The sequence below is a fragment of the Ovis canadensis genome, chromosome 4 (genome assembly GCF_042477335.2).
Source record: "Ovis canadensis isolate MfBH-ARS-UI-01 breed Bighorn chromosome 4, ARS-UI_OviCan_v2, whole genome shotgun sequence".
NCBI lineage: Eukaryota > Metazoa > Chordata > Mammalia > Artiodactyla > Bovidae > Ovis > Ovis canadensis.
The window spans coordinates 58332088-58354000 of NC_091248.1; the positions used below are offsets into that span (position 1 = coordinate 58332088).

Genomic DNA, 21913 nt, shown 5'->3' on the forward strand with positions numbered 1-21913 from the left:
AGGTAACAAATTTTGTTAATTATACTTCTGTATATGGCAGTTAAGTCACTGCTCTTATTTTAATATGCTATATTTGCCATCTTTTTCTCCTGTTCCTCAAGAAATATGTAATAAAATATTTTAACTGCACACAATTAAACTTTCTGTAACTGAACATTTTTTTCCCAGCTACTATTAGATACAGTATAGGTGCTGATTAATTAGAAAATTTTCTCAACTTCTTATTCCACACACTACAAAGAAAATTCACGTTAATAGGACTATATAATCTGGCCACATAACTTCATTAGTTAGAAGGTTAGATACCACTCAAATACCTTTTTTCTCCGAACTTATTTGACTTTGAACTTTCTTGACATTGAAATATTTTAAAATATATTCCAGGGAGTATAGGAAGTTTCACATACTCATTCAGCAATTTAAGAAGTTATGCAAAATATGATAACATATATATATTCCCATACATACACACACACATAAATATACTTTCATAACTGAATCTTGGTTTTAAAAATGCTTGCACAGTGTGGGAAACTTAAATATTAACTAGATTTGAATACATACACTTGCATTCCATTAGCACTTGATATACCAACAGAAACATAACAGATGAAATAAATGATGTAAATGAATAGGTTTTTTTTTTTTGGCAGACCCAACAGAAAACATATTTATTGTTATGAACCTTTATTAAGTGTCTCACATTTCAGTATAAATCACACTAAAAAGATTTTTTAAAAGCTATTTACACTACAGTGCTGACACATTTAAAATGAAAAAAAAAATTGGTATAAATAAACTCTATGGAAAAGCCTTAATTGTCAAAAAAGAATTCTGGCTCATATTACAAAATATATATATATATATATATGGTAATGTCAGCTCTATTCTAAAACCTACAACTCCAACTCAAATGATTTTTTTAAAGACTGCTTTTGTTTAAACCTGCAGTGTTTACAGTGCATCTGGCCCTAAGTGCTTTCCTGCTTCACAGTTATGGACAGGCACTGAGGAATGTTACAAAGCTACTTACACTAGATTTTGTAACAGACTTGGGAGCAAGTCCTTGGCTTGCTTTCGAATCTTTTTACACTATTAAGTTTAGGAAAAAAAAAATTTTAATGGTATGTACAAATTTAACACAAAATGTCATCATCTTTTCTCTCTTGATTTGAATGTGTTGAACTATGTTGCCTTGTATCAACTAGACTTATGAGACTTCCAGGACACAATTCTTCCTTTAAATCTTTGTTGCTATTTTCAAATTTAGAGTCCACTTCAACCTTAAATTCTGTAAACTGAACATGATCCAATTTTGCTTTAACATTCTTGCCATCCATATTATTCGGTGCTCCAGTCTTTTCAGGAATATAAACATTCACAGGTTCTTCCTTGATTCTTACAGATGGGACAGGTTCATGTTTAATCTGCTGTAATTCATATTTAGAATGAAGTTTGTCTGAAAAAATAGAATCCAAGGAGGTTTTGCTTACAGCACAAATTGTGCTGTCAGTGTGAGGTCCAAGAACTGATGATGTGGAATCTGGTGATGTGCCTGTTTCATGAGTAACTGTATTCTCAGCAGTGTCCTCCTCTGAATGATACAACTTGAGCCGAACATGCCATGCTAAACTGCATACGGCTGAAACTGTCTTGAACTGATGAACAACGTTCCTTGGAATAAAATAAATGTCATTATCATACAGCTGAATCCTGGCATAGCGAATGCCTTCCCTCCTCAGTTGATTAAGTTTTGCATCATCAACCCATTGGACACACTAAAACAAAACACAAAATACCAGTAAGTCTTTTCTACAATAAAAATTAAATTGAGGATAATAATAGTTTTAAATATACCTGGGACAGTGGAGGTTCATGTAAATCTAACTGCATTCGTTGAACTACTTCTAAGAAATCTTCAGCATGAAAACAAATTACATCTTTGGTTATTCGGGGTTGATCAGGCCTAAAAAGAACAAGAGATAATGAAAAGTCTGCCATTAATGTTTCACTCAGCTAAGCCTTATTAAATTCAAAGCAAAAGGGACTTCCGTGGTGGCCCACTGCTTAAGAAGAATCCACCTGGCAATGCAGGAGGCGTGAGTTCCATTCACAGTCAGGATCCCGCATGCCATGGGGCAATTAAGCCTGGGTACCACACCTACTGAGCCCACACACTCTGGAGCCTATGTGCCACAACTACTGAGCCCGCACCCCACAGCTAGAGAGTCTCTGTGCTGAGAGGAAGATCCCGCATGATCCAAAAGATCCTGCTCGCTGCAACTAAGACTCAGTGCAGCCGTGTGTGTGTGTCCATATATATATACACACACACATATATATATACTAATTCAAAGCAAAACTAGTTTATGGTCAAAAATCAAAGTATTATCTTAGAAATAAACTGTAATTAGAATACCACTTTACATATTTAAACAAAGGATAACACTATGAGATTTAACCTAAATATGGATAAAAACAACTCATTTTATTATTTCTATAATATATAGGCAATAGCAGAGCAGAAACTATTCACTGTTCAAGGAAGGGAGAAGAACAAAGGAAATTTTAAGGAGTAGAAGGAAGACATGTCATGAGGACTCTTGGAAAGAGGCAGGGATTTCCAGGAGCAGGCTCATCTCATTTTATTATGGCTATATGTAATGATGTTTTGAAAAATTAAATTGACTTGGTTAAATTACGCAAATCAAAAGCCTAAGTGTTTATAGTTAAGGTCAGTACTTCAACAAATTAAGTATGAAATTAAAAACACAACACAGAAGTCAGAGGTAAATGTGGAGAGGAAGGGAATACATTCTTTCAATCTAAACGTATATAACTGCAATGATACAGTAAATCCCTAAATAACTCTTTTAAAAAATTAAGAGACATTTATTAGGAAAGTGCTTATAAAATAAACTGTTACCATTCTACTTGCAGAGGTTAATAGTATCTTTAATTATACTTCTAAAAACCCCCAAACTCTTCAGTTAATTAAGAATATACACATACACGTTTATAAAAGATGCTCAAAATGGATTTTGGAATAAAATTCCAAGCAAAATAAATACCACCCCCCCAATCATACTGAGGCAAATCATAACCGATTTAAGAAACTAGTGATAAAGAGAATATCTAAACCTTATGCATCATATTAATATACAGGGAAAGAGTGTAAGAATGATTGCAGGCTACATCAGAGACAATGCAAACCAGAAGAAAGCTGACTATCTTTTAAAGTATTTGAAATAAAAGGTAAATCTAGAATTCTACACCCCAAAAAATATCCTTAAAAAAGTCTGAGATAAAATCATTTTCAGACAAAAACTTAGAGAATCTGTCACCAGAAGACTGCACAACAAAGAATGGTAACGAACTTCTTAGGCTGAAGGGAAACGATATTTCAATGAAAATGCAGATCTATTCAAAGGAATGTAGAATGCAAGTAACAGTAAATATGAAAGTTATCTTATTCTTATTTTTAAAATATTTTCAGAAATATATCCTTAATGCCAAAGTAAGGAACATATGGGGGAGGGGGTCATGTTATAGAGAGCAAAATGTATAATAATAATTAGCACAGAGGCCATAAATAGGGGCATGGAAAGATGGCAGTACACTGTTGAAAATTCTTACACATTACATAGAAAGATACACTATGATAACTTTAGGGCAACCACTACTAAACAAATAGTGGAGGTATAACAGTGCATGCTCAGTTGTGTCCAGCTGTTTGCAGCTTCATGGACTGAAGCCCACAAGGTTCCTCTGTCTATGGAATTTTCCAGGCAAGAATACTGGAGCAGGTTGCCATTTCCTACTCCATGGGATCTTCTCAACCCAGGGATGGAACCCATGCGTGTGTCCTGCCTTGGCAGGTGGATTCTTTACCACTGTACCACCTGGGAAGTCAGTGGAGGTATAATGAAAACACTAAAAAAGGTAAGAAAGGAAAGTGGGGAAAAAGAATGAACTGACATATAATACGGAGTCTTTCAATCCATAAAGTATATCTCTAACATTTCTATAAATCTTATTTTTCTCATTGGTGTTTTATTGTTTTTAGTGCAAGCCAATCTTATTTTAAAAAATTAAGTATTTTATAATTTTTATTTTACTATAAGCTGGCATTATTTTTTCCCTTCATTTTCAAAATGTTTCAGTATTTACTGCTAAAATATAGTTATATACAACTAACTTTTTAATATTGTCTTGTAACTTAGTAAATTCTAGTACTTCTTTTATAGACTTAGAATTATCTCTACACACAATTATTTTACCTTATTCTAAGACCCTGTAATTCCATGTCTATGTATTTACTGAAATGAAATTATATGTGCACACAAAGTCTTATAAGGAAATGTTCATAAGAGCTTTATTCATAAAAACCCCAAACTGGAAACAATTCAAATGTCTATCATCAGGTGAATGGATAAATCAATTCTGATATATCCATACAATGATATACCACTCAGCAACAAGAAGGAATGAACTACTAAGACACCTAACGCTAAATTTTAGATTTTAGATAAATCTAAAAACCATCATGCTAAGTGAAAGAAGTCAGACAATATATGATTCTATTTACATGAGATCCTAGACTAGGCAATGCTAACCTATAAAGACAGAAAATAGGTTAATAGACGTCTTGAGTTAGAGTAAGAATGGGGAGAGATTAACTGTCAAGGGATACAAGAAAAACAAAATGGTCTATATTTTAGTTCTGGTAGTGGTTAACATGGCTGTATATATTAGTCAAAACACATCTACCTGTATACTTATAACAAGTTTTGTATTATTGAATATAAATTATATTCCATTAGTTGATTTTTCAAAAAACTGAATTCAAAGAGGCAACCTTAAATTTATAAATCTATGTGAATTCTGTCTTCCTAATACTAAAAAGTGATAAAATTGACCAACACTTCACAAGTCTATCTAGTTTAAGATCTCTTTATGAAAGTGAAAGTGAAGTTGCTAAGTTGTGTCCAACTCTTTGCGACCCCATGGACTGTAGCCTACCAGGCTTCTCCATCCATGGGATTTTCCAGGCAAGAATACTGGAGTGGGTTACCATTTCCTTCTCCAAAGATCTCTTTATAGTCTAAATCAACTTAAGTCTTTTATCTCAAATTCATTTTAAGCCAGGCTCTAAGATAAAATAATGTCTCCTTGAGAAAAAGAAGGAGAACTCAAAATGCTAAGATAAGAACACTAAGACAGTGCTCCAATTTCCTTAGTATAGCTTAGGTTAACAGCAAGAATCAACAGTAAAGCGATCATAAACCATGTCTGCATCAGAGCCATGAAACCATCTTAAAAGTATCAACCAAATTATTTTCTTACCATCTTTAGTATAATACTAAGAGATCAAAGCAGCACTGGTAGATAAAGTAAACTGTATTTTACAAAAGTGAGAAAACTCATAACGAGCAACATCTCATTCCAAAATCTATCTCAAGAATATTCTTAAATCTGGCCCCTAATATATTTGTAATTTGACAATAGTCTTCTTCACTGTGAAATTGCTAGCTTCAAGTACTTTTTAATTCAGTAACTACAGTGAACTATGATGGACCTGTGAAGGACAGGAAACAACCTCCAACATCAAATCACATATAAAGTGGAGAAAAAGCAAACAAAAACAATAATTAAACTTGAAAGAGATTTAAATAAAGTTAAGGCCAAGAAGCAAGAATATTTATCTCTGAGGAAATATATAAATATGTGGCTAACTTTATTGAGTACTATCTATAAATCAGATTTCACTCTAATAAATTTTGATGCCACTCTTAAATCTTTTTACCAAACATTCAAGAGAAATCCCATTAATTTGAAATGGGTTTGTTGTAATGATTTCCACAGACAAATCTGCCTTTACTCTTTGACAAAATTAGCATTTTAAACCAGATTATAGTAAGAGCTTTGAAACTGTATGGGAATCACCACAGATATTACCATTTAACTTAAACACAATTATAAATTATTATTATTGAATCATAAACTAATAAATTATTAACATCATTTTCCTAAAGAACTCATAGGGTTAGCTTGGTACTAGCTACTTTGCATATCTGAAATTGATAAAGCTTCCTTCATTTATGTTAAGGAACAAAGTCAGTTTACACTGGCTTCCCCATTCAGTATTAATTTATAACACATTACTTTAAATTTTCTCTTTTGAACATAGGGTCAATTTTGTATTCACAACTCTTGAAAATACAATTTCCTCATGTAGAAAATACAGACCATATTATTCAAAACATCTTAGAAATCTATGCAACAATATTGACATTTTCTGTTTTCAGAATTAAAGTTTCTTTTTACTTAGAAAACTTTCTTATATGCTAAGTATTTAATTCAACTGCTTTAATAAGCAAAATAACATATTTCAACTTAAGGTTCATACCCGAACGATACCCAATTTGAAAACAAAACCTAACTGACCAAAGTTACCTTACAGTATAAATATAGCTTTGCTCTACAGATTTTATCAATTTAGTAAATGGAAATTCTCTTAATGTATGAGACAACCACCTTAAATATATTATCCATTTCCTTAAAAAAATTATCCATTTTTTCTAATCTATCAAAAGATTTAGTGAAACTTGCAAGCAAAGCTGGAAAAATACTAATATACTAAGGTAAACAAACACTTAATAGATACCAAACCTTAAAAAGACAGCAAGTTAAAACAGTATAAAGAAAAAACAGAAGAAGCTGGAGTCAGTTCTGAAATCAGACTGAGCTCTACCACTTATTAGCTATATGACTATAATACTATTTGATAGTCCTGAGTCCTTAGTCTCCTTGTGTAAAAACTATGAGCCAAAAAGCAGAGAAAATTAACTGAACATTTGTAAATGGGCATACAGTAAGCACCAAGTGAATCTTGGGTTTTCCATTACTGTTTGTAAGACAACTGTTTTCCAGTCACGTAGAAAATCAAACTATTTCAGTCAAATCCAAAAGATAGAATCTAGATTCTATCAGTTGAAAATCTTTAGTGCAATCACACAAAAACAATATCCAAATACAGGAAAATTAAACCTTTTCCCCCACATTAGGAAGAATTACTGAAAAACTTCCCAAGAAAAAGCTTAGAAGCCATTAAACAGCAGTAGTTAACATATACCACTCTCCGCAGTGCACAGCCTTCAACACTCCAACAGCAGCTGTAGTCTGTCGTTCAAAACCTTGTCCTATATGATCTGCATGAGCTCTTGTTCTATCTTCAAAGAGCATTTCACGGGGCTCACTAGTTCGAGGTAGGTATTGCAGGTTTTTTATTTCATTGGTAGTTCTGTTTAAAAAAAAAAATTACATATATATATGTAGATAAAGAGACAGAGGTAGACTTAAGTCAACAAGACAGCAGTGAATAAGACAAATTCCTTATTCTTGGGGGAGTTTATATTCTTATGGGAGAAATACCAAAATATAAACAGCAAGAAAACACTTGGCAATAAGTGCTTCCATAAAACACACATAGTTTACCGTAAGTAGGAGGGGAAAAAAAAACACTTTAGCTCCACTGTAGAGGATAGATATCTCCCACTGGCCCTCTCCTCCACCACTCACCTTCTAGAATCCATAGGTATACAGAAACTGCTTACCACCTAGCCTCACTCACAGCAGAAACCCTCTCAAATTTTGCTGCAGAAGGGGAACAGGGTGAGAAGAATTTACTTTGGGAGTCATCATCTTATTTATCACCCTGTATGATTTTTCTTTTGCTTACACAGACAAATCAGGATTGCCCGCATTATTTTCTTATCGCATCCTAGTCTATCCCCTAGGGTCACTCTTCCTTTTGGTCCTCTTTATTTCCCACCCTCAATCTCTACTACTTCACTGCTCTTTGCATACTCTTGTCTTAAAAGTTTTATACAAACATTCACAGAGACACACAGACACATATGCAATGCTTTAATATCCTTTTTTCCTGTTCGTGATTAATGTTTTACAGATATCAGAAAGCTAGACGATGATGTTGCTTTCTGTGAAAAGCTAACAGGTTTACAAACAAGCAAGTCTGGTCTCATTATACCGCATTCTAATGAATTGAGACTTGCAAAAAAAAAAGCATTTGCAAAAAAAAAGCATTTGGCACAGTGCCTAGGACAATGTTCTCATTAGTTGGTAATGTGATGGGAAATGACCATATATACCATGGATTTTAATCCCTGAGTTCCTCAAGGGGCTGGTGAACTCCCTTAAATTACATGTAACAGTCTGTACATCTGCATTGTTCTGGGGAGAGGCTTTTGTATTCTCTAAATGATTGATAAATTTAAGTTAATCATTAAGATACATACCAAGTTTACCATTTACTCCCAACTTAAAAATGAACTTGTAAAAATTTCATTCAACAAAAATTTATTTATCAACCACCAGGCATTCTGTTTAGGTGCAAGAGACATTAGTAACAAGCAAAACATTGTCCATGCTCTCATGTAACCTACATTCCACTCTATCACCATTTTTCCCTATTTTTTTTTAAATAATAAAGAGAGACCATCTTTACATATGTAAAAAAACAGATATTACCTCCCCCCAGGATCACCTACTCCATTCCCAACAATGTTAACCTAAAGTATATTTTTCTACACTTTTCTACGTGTTTTTTATTTCTTTTCATAACAACAGAATCACACTTAACATATACTCTACATTTAGCTCTTTTCATTGGATATTCTTTCAGCTCAACAGACAAAATTCATACTATGAAATTAACTATTTTATTGCATTCTTCTGTAAGTGAAAGTGAAAGTGACTCAGCTGTGTCCGATTCTTTGCAACCCCATGGACTATATACAGTCCATGAAATTCTCCAGGCCAGAATACCAGAGTGGGTAGCTGTTCCCTTCTCCACGGGAATCTTCCCAACCCAGGAATCGAAGCCAGGTCTCCCTCATTGCAGGCAGATGTTTTACAAGCTGAGCCACCAGGGAAGCCCTATTCTTTCATAGGAATATACCAAAATGAATTCAACCATTCTAATAATGGACAATGAGATCATTTTATACTCAATCTCACTATTGTAAATGGTGCAACTAACATTCTTATATATTTACCTTTAGTGCTTTTATTTTTGGGGACAGATTCCCAAAAGTACAGATTGTAGTTCAAAGAGAGAGAGAGAGTGTGTGTGCGCACGTTAAGCTTTATGAGCTATTTTACTTTTAAAAAATGATTTTAAAAAAATGATTACAGAAGCTCACCCATCGACCAATAATATATATGACCCTGTTTCCTCACATACCTACCACTCTGTAATATAATTTCTCTATTAATAGTTTCTGCCAATGTAATGGGTAAAAATAATATCCCATAATTCTTTTAACATACATTTAATATACAATTCTATATGACTTCCCTGATGGCTCAGAGGGTAAAGCATCTGCTTGCAATGCGGGAGACCTGGGTTCAATCCCTGGGTCGGGAAAATCCCCTGGAGAAGGAAATGGCAACCCACTCCAGTACTCTTGCCTAGAAAATCCCATGGACAGAGAAGCCTGGTAGGCTATAGTCCATGGGGTCGCAAAGAGTCGGACACGACTGAGCGACCTCACTTTACTTTTACTTTAATATACAATTGGAGAAATAACTCCAGAAAGAACGAAGGGATGGAGCCAAAGCAAAAACAATACCCAGTTGTGGATGTGACTGATGATAGAAGCAAGGTCCGATGCTGTAAAGAGCAACATTGCATAGGAACCTGCAATGTCAGGTCCATGAATCAAGGCAAATTGGAAGTGCTCAAACAGGAGATGGCAAGAATGAACGTCAACATTCTACGATCAGCAAACTAAAATGGACTGGAATGAGTGAATATAACTCAGATGACCATTATATCTATTAAGGTGGGCAGGAATCCCTTAAAAGAAATGGAGTAGCCATCATGGTCAACAAAACAGTCCAAAATGCAGTACTTGGATGCAATCTCAAAAATGACAGAATGATCTCTGTTCATTTCCAAGGCAAACCATTCAATATCACGGTAATCCAAGCCTATACCCCAACTAGTAACACTGAACAAGCTGAAGTTGAACAGTTCTATGACGACCTACAAGACGTTTTAGAACTAACACCCCAAAAAATGCCCTTTTCATTATAGAGGACTGGAATGCAAAGTAGTCAAGAAACACATGGAGTAAAAGGCAAATTTGGCCTTGGAGTACAGAATGAAGCAGTGCAAAGGCTAACAGAGTTTTGCCAAGAAAATGCAACTGGTCACGGTGAACACCCTCATCCAACAACACAAGAGAAGACTCTACACATGGACATCAGATGGTCAACACTGAAATCAGCTTGATTATATTCTTTGCAGCCAAAGATGGAGAAGCTCTATACAGTCAGCAAAAACAAGACCGGGAGCTGACTGTGGCTCAGATCATGAACTCCTTATTGCCAAATTCAGACTTAAATTGAAGAAAGTAGGGAAAACCACTAGACCATTCAAGTATGACCTAAATCAAATCCCTTATGATTATACAGTGGAAGTGAGAAATAGATTTAAGGGACTAGATCTGATAGACAAGAGTGCCTGATGAACTATGGAATGAGGTTCGTGACATTGTACAGGAGACAGGTATCAAGACCATCCCCATGGAAAAGAAATACAAAAAAGCAAAATGGCTGTCTGGGGAGGCCTTACAAATAGCTATGAAAATAAGGGAAGTGAAAAGCAAAAGAGAAAAGGAAAGACATACCCATTTGAATGCAGACTTCCAAAGAATAGCAAGGAGAGATAAGAAAGCCTTCCTCTGGGATCAATGCAAAGAAATAGAGGAAAACAACAGAATGGGAAAGACTAGAGATCTCTTCAAGAAAATCAGAGATACCAAGGGAATATTTCATGCAAAGATGGGCACAATAAAGGACAGAAATGGTATGAACCTAACAGAAGCAGAAGATATTAAGAAGCGGCAAGAATACAGAGAAGAACTGTACAAAAAACAGCTTCACGACCCAGATAATCACAATGGTACGATCACTCACCTAGAGCCAGACATCCTGGAATGTGAAGTCAAGTGGGCCTTAGAAAGTTATCACTATGAACAAAGCTAGTGGAGGTGATGGAATTCCAGTGGAGCTGTTTCAAATCTTGGAAGATGATGCTGTGAAAGTGCTGCACTCAATATGTTAGCAAATTTGGAAAAACTCAGCAGTGGCCACAGGACTGGAAAAGGTCAGTTTTCATCCCAATCCCAAAGAAAGGCAATGCCAAAGAATGCTCAAACTACTGCACAATTGCACTCATCTCACACGCTAGTAAATGTACACTGAAAATTCTCTAAGCCAGGCTTCAGCAATACATGAAACATGAACTCCCAGATGCTCAAGCTGGTTTTAGAAAAGGCAGAGGAACCAGACATCAAATTGCCAGCATCCGCTGGATCATGGAAAAAGCAAGAGAGTTCCAGAAAAACATCTATTTCTGCTTTACTGACTATGCCAAAGCCTTTGACTGTGTGGATCACAATAAACTGTGGAAAATTCTGAAAGAGATGGGAATACCTGACCACCTGACCTGCCTCTTGAGAAACCTATATGCAGGTCAGGAAGCAAGAGTTAGAACTGGACATGGAACAACAGACTGGTTCCAAACAGGAAAAGGAGTACGTCAAGGCTGTATATTGTCACCCTGCTTATATGCAGAGTACACCATGAGAAACGCTGGGCTGGAAGAAGCACAAGCTGGAATCAAGACTGCTGGGAGAAATATCAATCACCTCAGATATGCAGATGACACCACCCTTATGGCAGAAAGTGAAGAGGAACTAAAAAGCCCCTTGATGAAAGTGAAAGAGGAGAGTGAAAAAGTCGGCTTAAAGCTCAACATGCAGAAAACGAAGATCATGGCATCCAGTCCCATCACTTCATGGGAAATAGATGGGGAAACAGTGGAAACAGTGGCACACTTTATTTTTGGGGGTCTCCAAAATCACTGCAGATGGTGATTGCAGCCATGAAATTAAAAGACACTTACTCCTTGGAAGGAAAGTTATGACCAACCTAGATAGCATATTCAAAAGCAGAGACATTACTTTGCCGACTAAGGTCCGTCTAGTCAAGGCTATGGTTTTTCCAGTGGTCATGTATGGATGTGACAGTCGGACTGTGAAGAAAGCTGAGCACCGAAGAATGGATGCTTTTGAACTGTGGTGTTGGAGAAGACTCTTGAGAGTCGCTTGGACTGCAAGGAGATCCAACCAGTCCATCCTAAAGGAGATCAGTCCTGGGTGTTCATTGGAAGGATTGATGTGGAAGCTGAAACTCCAGTACTTTGGCCATCTGATGTGAAGAGCTGACTCATTTGAAAAGACCCTGATGCTAGGAAAGATTGAGGGCAGGAGGAGAAGGGGACGACAGAGGATGAGATGGCTGAGTGGCATCACCTACTCGATGGACATGAGTTTGAATGAAATCCAGAGGTTGGTGATGGACAGGGAGGCCTGGTGTGCTGCGATTCACGGGATCCCAAAGAGTCAGACATGACTGGGCGCCTGAACCGAACTGAATATACTATTGACTACCTAGGGCCTATTTATCTATTGGGTTTTTTTTTTTTTTTTTACATTTTTCTTCTCATTTAGAAATGCTCTTTGTATATTAACTTTAGTCTGTCATGTTACTAATATCCAGTTTAGAGCTTTGTTGTTTTGATGTCTTTTTTCTCACAATAGTATCACCATTATATTCTTGCATCTTTGTTTAGGAAGGTCTCTCTTAAGCCTAAGTATTTTATTCTGATATTTTTATTCTTTTTTTACTTATTATGTTCAAGTCCCTTACTTCTTATATAACACTGGGGTTATGGCTTTGTTTCCCTTCAAATGGACTTCCAATTATGCCAGCATTATTCATTGAATAATCTTCTTCTTCCCATTTATCTTATGTTTAAGTTCCCATTATACTTTGATCTATTTGTGTACTCTATCCTATTCCAGTGATCTTTTTGACCTTTATGGTAATTTTTAATGTTGAGTAACAGGAGGTCCCCCCTCACATGTATCTTCTCTTTCACAGCTGTCTAGACTATTTGCTGACTTTGTTATTCCAGACGAATTTTAAAATTATTTTATCCAGTGCTGGAAGTGTGAGTCCAAATGAACCCTAAAATTCTAATGGACTACCATTTGTATTCAATCCAGAGTACAGATCTAAACATCTGCTTAGATCTTTTTTTATATTCTCCATAGATGTTTTAGTTTTCTTAAAATATTATTTAAATTTGTTTCTGAATATTTATTCAATTTATTCCAATACAGTTTATAATGTCCCTGTTGTGAATGACATTTTTTCCCCATCTGTGGTTACAACATGTCATTTGCCTGCATTTTTCATGTTTGATTTTATTTGATATTTATAAGAAATTATATCAGCATGGATAACCATTTTTGAATTTACATTTCAATTATGCTCTAAACTTTCCCTACTTTCTTCCTCCAACTTTCAACAAATGCATACATACCAATGTACAAACACTCATTCCCAGCAATAAACATTTATATCCAACATACCTTTTCCTTTTGAAAGGTGACTTTGGCATGTCAGCCACAGGGATCATCTGTTCTCCCGGGCGCACCCACATGATGGGACCATCATCACTATCTTTCCGACTCTCTAATTTTAAACTAGATAGTGTCCCCCAGGGCAGTGTACACTAGAGGCAAATAATGACACAGAAATCGATTATTTTTTAAAACGAATCTTCAAATATACATTAAAGACTACTGTGTCCTTCACAAAATTTCATATATACATCTGAATTAGGTACCTGTTTTAAATATATTTCTATATATTCATAAGTTTGCCTTCAAAATATTCTATTTCAGATACATTAAGAGAATAATTATTCTTGGATGGTTTCCCCCACTTCTCCAATTCTGCCAGAGGTATGATTCACTGTATTCATCATCTGTTACTCTTTCTACCAAATATATGGGTCATATTGTTAAGTAGGAAGTTAGGCATGAGCACAAGGGGTGGCCTGGCTGAAAGGGATAGAAGCTGATCTCTAAAACCCATCCTAGACACACATAGGAGACTGCACAGATATGCTACAAAAATAACCAGAGGCTTTTCCAACTCCTGCACATGGGCACTAGGCCCACAGTGGATACAAAATAACCACAGTGTCTTCCCCAAGTAATCTTAGGCAGTTAGGAGCTCATTAAGGGTTCATAAATATACTACATCTGATTGTAACAGACTGAATTTTGGAAAGATATAAACAACACAGCCTACTGTTATATGACTTGCAATTGTCATTCAGCCTTGCGTGTATGCCCATTTGCATTCCTTTTCATTGACTGGTGGTGAGGACAAACCCTATTTTGCACAGGGCATAACCAAAAGAAAGAAACTAGAAGTATAAACAGGGGGAACCCAGATGGAAAAGGAAGACTCCTTTGGGGTGGACCTGCTCTCATATTTTGGGGGTGTCAGTCTAATAAAAGATCTGCCTGGTTGAGCTGAACTGAGCTGTAACTTGTCAGTTGTCTTAAACCCTTTACTCAGTCGTTCCAAATTTTTGTTGCGACGAGGCAAGAACCGAGGAAGAAAAATAAACCAACCTGACAATATAGTGTTAACAGATTGGCAAAATAAGCAAGTTATCTTCCATGACAATCTATAAAAATGACCAACTGAGTTTTAAAAAATGGATACCTCAAATAAAAGGGGGCTACCTCTTTGAGTAGTTAAAACCTAACAGAACAAAGAGGAAAACTAAATCAAAATTAAAATTTATTCCTGTGTAGTAGTTTCTTGAAGAGGTTGCTGGTCTAAAACCAGGGATTAAAATCTCTGAAAACAGGAGCAACAGAGAAATGACCAAGAGTCACTGTCCACTGAATGGTGAGAAAATGGGTATTTATAAACCATACCCCCCTTTTCAAAAGGGGAGGTTGTCAAATTACATCTCTCCAGGAAGAATGCATTTATTTATCTCATTTACTTTTAAAATTAAAATCTGAAATATAAATACTTAAATGATTTTTTCTTCTTTATTTCTTAAATTATGAAAGTATGATAACATTTACAGGAGACTTGGAAAATACAGAACAAGTTACATATAGTTCTAGTATATATTATAGTTTTTTAAGTAAATAAATTAAGATTTTTAGTTGTTTCAATATCAAACTCTCAAAAATTAATAAAACGAATAGACAGAAAAGTAGGAGGCTACAGGAGACCTGAAAAGCACCATGAACCAATTCAGCATAAAGATTTATAGAATATTCACACAACAATGGGATACAAATCCTATTCAAGTTCCCACAGACTATATAAACCAGGAGAAACTGGAACATATCCCAGGACATAAAACAGTGCAAAAATTTCATCATCTGAAAGGGCTGAAATCATAATCTGTTCTCTTATCACTGTGGAATTACATTAGAAATCAATATCAAAAGATATCTGAAAATAACTCACATATTTTCAAGTACAATGTGACATTTACCAAGAGAAATCTTTGACTTACCATTGGAAAAGCCTCAATAAAGTTAAAAGACTAAAAAGGCACTGCTGCTGCTAAGTCACTTCAGTCGTCTCCCACTCTGTGCGACCCCATAGATGGCAGCTCATCAGGCTCCCTTGTCCCTGGGATTCTCCAGGCAAGAACACTGGAGTGGGTTGCCATTTCCTTCTCCAATGCATGAAAAGTGAAAAGTGAAAATGAAGTAGCTCAGTTGCGTCCAACTCCTGGCCACTCCATGGACTGCAGCCCAGCAGGCTCCTCCGTCCATGGGATTTTCCAGGCAAGAGTACTGGACTGGGTTGCCATTGCCTTCTCCATAAAAAGGCACAGAGGGTAATATTATAGGAAAAAAAAGCATTTAAGTGAGAAATTAACATCAAAGATACTTTTAAAAACCCATCTATTTGGAAATTAAGCATCCACTTTTAAATGATAGGTGTATCTAAGAAGCCATAACAAGGAAAATTAGAAAATATCTGTAACAGAATAAAAATGAAAAAAATAATTTATCAGAATTTGCTGCATGCAGCTGTAGCTGCTCAATACAACTAAATATGATGTGGACTCTTAAAAATAATGCATGAAAACAAATGGACACTAGCTTAAAATGTTGTGAAATTTGAACAAAATCTGTACTTTAGTTAAAAAAAAAAAAACTGTATCGCATGTTAATTTCCTGTTTTCCAGATGCACATTCGAATTATCTTGGAATTTTTTTGACAAATATAAATACCCAGGTGTTTTCTTTCCCCCTTCTCCAAAGTTCCAAATGTGATTCTAATGAAGCAGCCATATTTAAAAACAATAATATGATGATCTTTAATTTTTATTTAGCTTGTTTCACTTTTTCTATTTCATATTCAGTGCTCCCATTTCAGTTTATGTTTCTAAACTATGTATATATATATATTTTAGAAAACTTATGAATTTTTGCTTAACTAAAACTTTCATGACGTTTTGGTTCCACTTGTTTGAATAAGTATGAATAGAATGCTAGGCCTAATTTATAGTCATTCAAAACTCTGATATAGTTCCATTTATTCTGGCATCTCGCATTACAGCTAGAAGTTGAGAAAGCTTATTATCTTAGCAACTTTTTTAAAATAAATTTGAAGGAGGCTTGAAACTTCTAATTCAATTCTGAGAATATAAAGGAAATGCTATGTTGTAAAAGAAATAACGGTATTTTTAAAATGCCACTCAAAATAAATGTATCCAAAATCCACGTCACTAGCTGGGAGAAACAGACAAGGAACCAATGGTTTAAAAGGAACAAAAAAGGAAATAAAAGGAAAATGGAGTAGGATGAAAAAGGAAAAGATATATATAAACACGTAGACTAGAAAACTGAGAAGTAAAAAAAAAAAAAGAGAGAGATGTTCTACAGAATATGTACCAAGTTTTAGAGATAAACTAATCTTGTCACACTTTGACCTTTTAATTACTGATTAAATAACTGACCTAACTACATAGTTCAGAGATTTTTCTCTCAATAGGACAGTGCTAGCAGCCCATTAGAAGAAATATTTTCTGGAATGCAGGAACTGCTGGGAAAACAAAGAAAAAGGAAGAAAGGGGGGAAAAAAGAAAGGAGGAAGGAAAAAAAGGAAGGGAGGAAAGGAAGAAAGAAAACAGAATCCTGCTCAAAATCATTTAAAGAATTTAAAGGGGTCTTAAAGCTGCACTGTTTAAATACCTTATTTTATTGATGAGGACACTGAAGCCCAGCAAGTATAACTGGTTTGCCCAACCCAGCTAGGATCTCCAAAGCTGAAATACAGTTATACAACTTGCCAGGCCAGTTTTCCACACACCCAAACTGTCACTACCCAGTTGCAAACACTGTGGTAAGCATCTATCCTGTACTTCTTAAATCTGCTGCTGCTAAGTCGCTTCAGTCGTGTCCGACTCTGTGCAACCCCAGAGACAGCAGCCCACCAAGGCTCCCCGGTCCCTGGGACTCTCCAGGCAAGAACACTGGCACTCAAGTATATAAAAAGGTGATAAACCAGTGGAACTTACTTTCCTAAAGTGGCAGCTACAGGCAAGTATTATTTTCTGATCTACCACTCAGCTTTGCTATTAGAATTAGTACCTGAGAAGTTACACACACAACACAAGAATTACTTCTAGTTTCTCACCTCTTCTTCCCTTCCTGCCAAATCAACTGAAATCAAAAATTTTACAATTCTGAAAAACCCATGATTTCTATCATTTGTAGCATGAAAGTAACACCCACAACTTAGATTGCTTCACATTGTTTTCTCTTACTTTTAAAAATGGTGAATCTTCCAACATGTCAAGGAACTCAGGGAAGTAATCTCCCACTTCTTCATCAACTGCTCCCACCAAGCTGATTTGTCTCATTGGGCCAGCTCTATAAGTACCGTGAGAATATGTTCTTTTCACCTGAAGGATATGGATTTAATTTCATTAAACATAAGACAATTCCTATTACCACTGCATAATCCTAAATTATGTATGCTGTCTTAGATTTTTAAAACAAAATGTGAGGCAAGCAAAATAAAACAAAAACGCCTTTTACAAACAATAAAACAAACAACAAAAAATCTGCACAAAATCGAGGTATTTTACCTTCTCTAGCTATTACTACACACTGCTTATGAAAACAGGATTGAGATAAACAGCATACTTCCTGACAATATAGTTCCTCCTTTCAACACAGTTTATTTGATCTATAATGCTACTGAAATTATATTCAAAAGTTCCTATACCTTTATTTTTTGTCAGAATTTTCAAAAACAGACCCTCTGAAAACAGTGCATTTAACCATCATCAGTACTTTGTATGTCAAAAAGGCCACCAGGAATTATGTTCCTTTCTAGATTTCAGCATATTAATCGAAGATTCAGTTTATATTTCTCTGATGAAAACCTACTAGTAAGCTAGAGAACCAAAAGTCCTAGGTTCCAAATCTACATTTGCTATCTACCAGTTATGTGGGGAGAAATCAGTTAAATTCCTTCAGTTTTAGTTTCTTTAACTGGAAAGACTGATCTCAGATTTCTAAAGAAAACAATAATTATGTAAAGCCACCTGTACAATGTGAGCAAATGGTTATCATTCAAATTTAAACCAAAATAAAAGAGGCTATACCTCAAGAATTATTGGTCCTAAATTTCAAAAGTACATCTAAACCTTACAGAGAAACCTCATATGGTAACGCTAGTAAACACAAGTATCCTTAAAGCAAAACAAATTCCTTTCATAAATAAACATCTTTTTCTCTGGATTCGCTTTTGTGGCCACTAACTTTAGGGAAATAACATTGTCTCAGTTTACCTGGGTCTATTCCGGTTTTAAAATGGGAAGTCCCATACACCAGGTAAATCTAGATGGCTAAATTTTCATCACATCAGGGACACAGACTCTAAAATATGTTCAGATCACAAGGTGAATCTCTACAACTGCAGTTGGTAAACACAATATTATGTATCAAAGCATCTAAGCCCCCACCTACATCAAAAACAGGACAATAAAATTTCTATCTTAAGAGAATATTTTACTAAAACACTAGATAATTTTACTTAGTTCTATCTTAAGAGAATATTTTACTAAAACACTAGATAATTTTACTTAGTTCTATCTTAAGAGAATATTTTACTAAAACACTAGATAATTTTACTTTTTAGAATAATAAGCAAAGCGGTGTTATCAACTATACATTATTTCCTTAATAAGTTCATTTACCAGAATTTCAAAGTTAAGTTTTCATGAACTGCCACAAATTCACTTCTCAGAAACATAAAACCTTACCCAAATTCTTCAAGTTACGAAAAAAAAAAACAAAAAAAACAAAAAAAGCTGGGGTCTGTGTCCCCATTTTGTACTCATGGTCTGATCTTTCTCCTGCCTCCCAAAAGTTCCTAGCATCTCCGATACTGAGAGAACTGTAAGTGAGTATCTGACTTTACAACAATATTTAGGCTCTAGACGTTTAGATATACTAACAGTACCACAAAAGTAAAATTAATCATTGTTATGCATTTCTGTAATGCAGTCGAACAAAGCTAAAAATGTCAACTTAAAATTTAGCAAAATTATCAGGATTGATATCAATTTTGTTAGCTGACTCTGAGATCGTGGCCTCAGTACTGGATCTGCAAATGAGCATGACTTTCTGAGAGACTGGATTAAAATTAAAAGACTTGTATTAAAATTCATAAATATCTCATTGAAATCAAACACCTTTTGTTGTTAAACACAAGTTTACAAGTGCTTTGATTTACAAGATATATTTGACAGGCAGGATTTCCACTTCACACAAGTGAGTCAATTTTCTGTGCTTCAAACTTCTTTGTCTTGTGTAAACTTCGATAACTGTCTAAACTGTTAACCAGTTCTAACAAAGCCAGAATCCAGTCTTTCCCATCCAACTGGTTCATTCTACTGTATCACAGTATCAACAATGATCAACTTAATGATTTGCACAGTGACTCAATTATCAACAAATTAACTTGAGGAAGGAGGAATTTCCAGTGAGAGAATCCTTCTGAAACACAACTAAATGTAAGATCTCTTACAAAGAAATGGGTACTTTTAACATACCTTTAAAACAAAAGTCAAATGAATGGATGGTCTGCTGGACTCTTTTCTTTCCAAGAGATTATATGTAAGAATACACACATTCAGACTTGGAATACATATTAGACCATTCAGGTATGACCTAAATCAAATCCCTTCTGTTTCTATAGTGAAAGTGAGAAATACATTTAAGGGACTAGATCTGACAGAGTGCCTGATGAATTATGGACAGATGTTCATGACATTGTACAGGAGGCAGGAATCAAGACCATCCCCAAGAAAAAGAAATGCAAAAGAGCAAAATGGCTGTCTGAGGAGGCCTTGCAAATACCTGTGAAAAGAAGAGAAGCAAAAGGCAAAGGAGAAAAGGAAAGATATAAGCATCTGAATGCCGAGTTCCAAAGAATAGCAAAGAGAGATAAGAAAGCCTTCCTCAGTGATCAGTGAAAAGAAAGAGAGGAAAACAACAGAATGGGAAAGACTAGAGAACTCTTGAAGAAAATTCAATACCAAGGGAACAATTCATGCAAAGATGGGCTCAATAAAGGACTATTTTTTGTAACTTAAGAAATGGTATGGATGTAACAGAAGCAGAAGATATTAAGAAGAGGTGACAAGAATACACAGAAGAACTGTACAAAAGAGCTTCACAACCCAGATAATCACGATGGTGTGATCACTCACCTAGAGCCAGAAATCCTCGAACATGAAGTCAAGTGGGCCTTAGGAAGCATCACTACAAACAAAGATAGTGGAGGAGATAGAATTCCAGTTGAGCTATTTGAAATCCTAAAAAATGATGCTGTGAAAGTGCTGCACTCAGTATGCCAGCAAATTTGGAAAACTCGGCAGTGGCCACATAACTGGAAAAGGTCAGTTTTCATTCCAATCCCAAAGAAAGGCAATACCAAAGAATGCTCAAGCTACTGCACAATTGCACTCATCTCACACGCTGGTAAAGTAATGCTCAAAATTCTCCAAGCCAGGCCTCAACAACACATGAGCCAAGAACTTCTAGACGTTCAAGCTGGTTTTAGAAAAGGCAGAAGAACCAGAAATCAAACTGCCAACATCCAGTGAATCATCGAAAAAGCAAAAGAGTTCTAGGAAAACATCTATTTCTGCTTTATTGACTATGCCAAAGCCTTCACTGTGTGGATCACAACAAACTCTGGAAAATTCTAAAAGAGATGGGACTACCGGACCACCTGACCTGCCTCTTGACAAATCTATATGCAGATCAGGAAGGAACAGTTAGAACTGGACATGAAACAGCAGACTGGTTCCAAATAGGAAAAGGAGTACGTCAAGGCTGTATATTGTCACCCTGCTTATTTAACTTATATGCAGAGTACATCATGAGAAACACTGGGCTGAGGAAGCACAAGCTGGAATCAAGATTGTTGGGAGAAATATCAATAACCTCAGATATGCAGATGACACCACCCTTATGGCAGAAAGTAAAGAAGAGTGAAAGAGGAGAGTGAAAAAGTTGACTTAAAACTCAACATTCAGAAAACGGAAGATCATGTCATCTGGTCCCATCACTTCATGGCAAATAGATGGGGAAACAGTGGAAACAGTGACAGACTTTATTTTGAGGGCTCCAAAATCACTGCAGATGGTGACTGCAGCCATGAAATTAAAATATCCTTCCTCCTTGGAAGAAAAGTTATGACCAACCTAGACAGCACTTTAAAAAGCAGAGACATTACTTTGCCAACAAAGGTCCGTCTAGTCAAGGCTATGGTTTTTCCAGTGGTCATGTATGGATGAGAGAGTTGGACTATAAAGAAAGCTGAGTGCCAAAGAACTGATGTTTTTGAACTGTGGTGTTGGAGAAGATTCTTGAGAGTCGCTTGGACTGCAAGGAGA

General features: G+C 35.6%; 1 protein-coding gene across 1 annotated transcript in view; it reads right to left on the reverse strand.

Annotated features, from left to right (window-relative positions):
* Positions 1-670: 670 nt before the first annotated feature.
* RSBN1L (round spermatid basic protein 1 like) overlaps positions 671-21913 on the reverse strand; it is a 63190-nt gene continuing 41947 nt past the window's right edge. Inside the window, exons 4-8 of the mRNA XM_069587787.1 lie at positions 17765-17902; positions 13530-13672; positions 7136-7303; positions 1858-1966; positions 671-1778 (exon numbers count right to left, since the gene is read on the reverse strand). Coding sequence (XP_069443888.1) covers positions 1137-1778; positions 1858-1966; positions 7136-7303; positions 13530-13672; positions 17765-17902 — 1200 coding nt within the window. The 3' untranslated portion in view covers positions 671-1136. The remainder of the gene's footprint in view (positions 1779-1857; positions 1967-7135; positions 7304-13529; positions 13673-17764; positions 17903-21913) is intronic.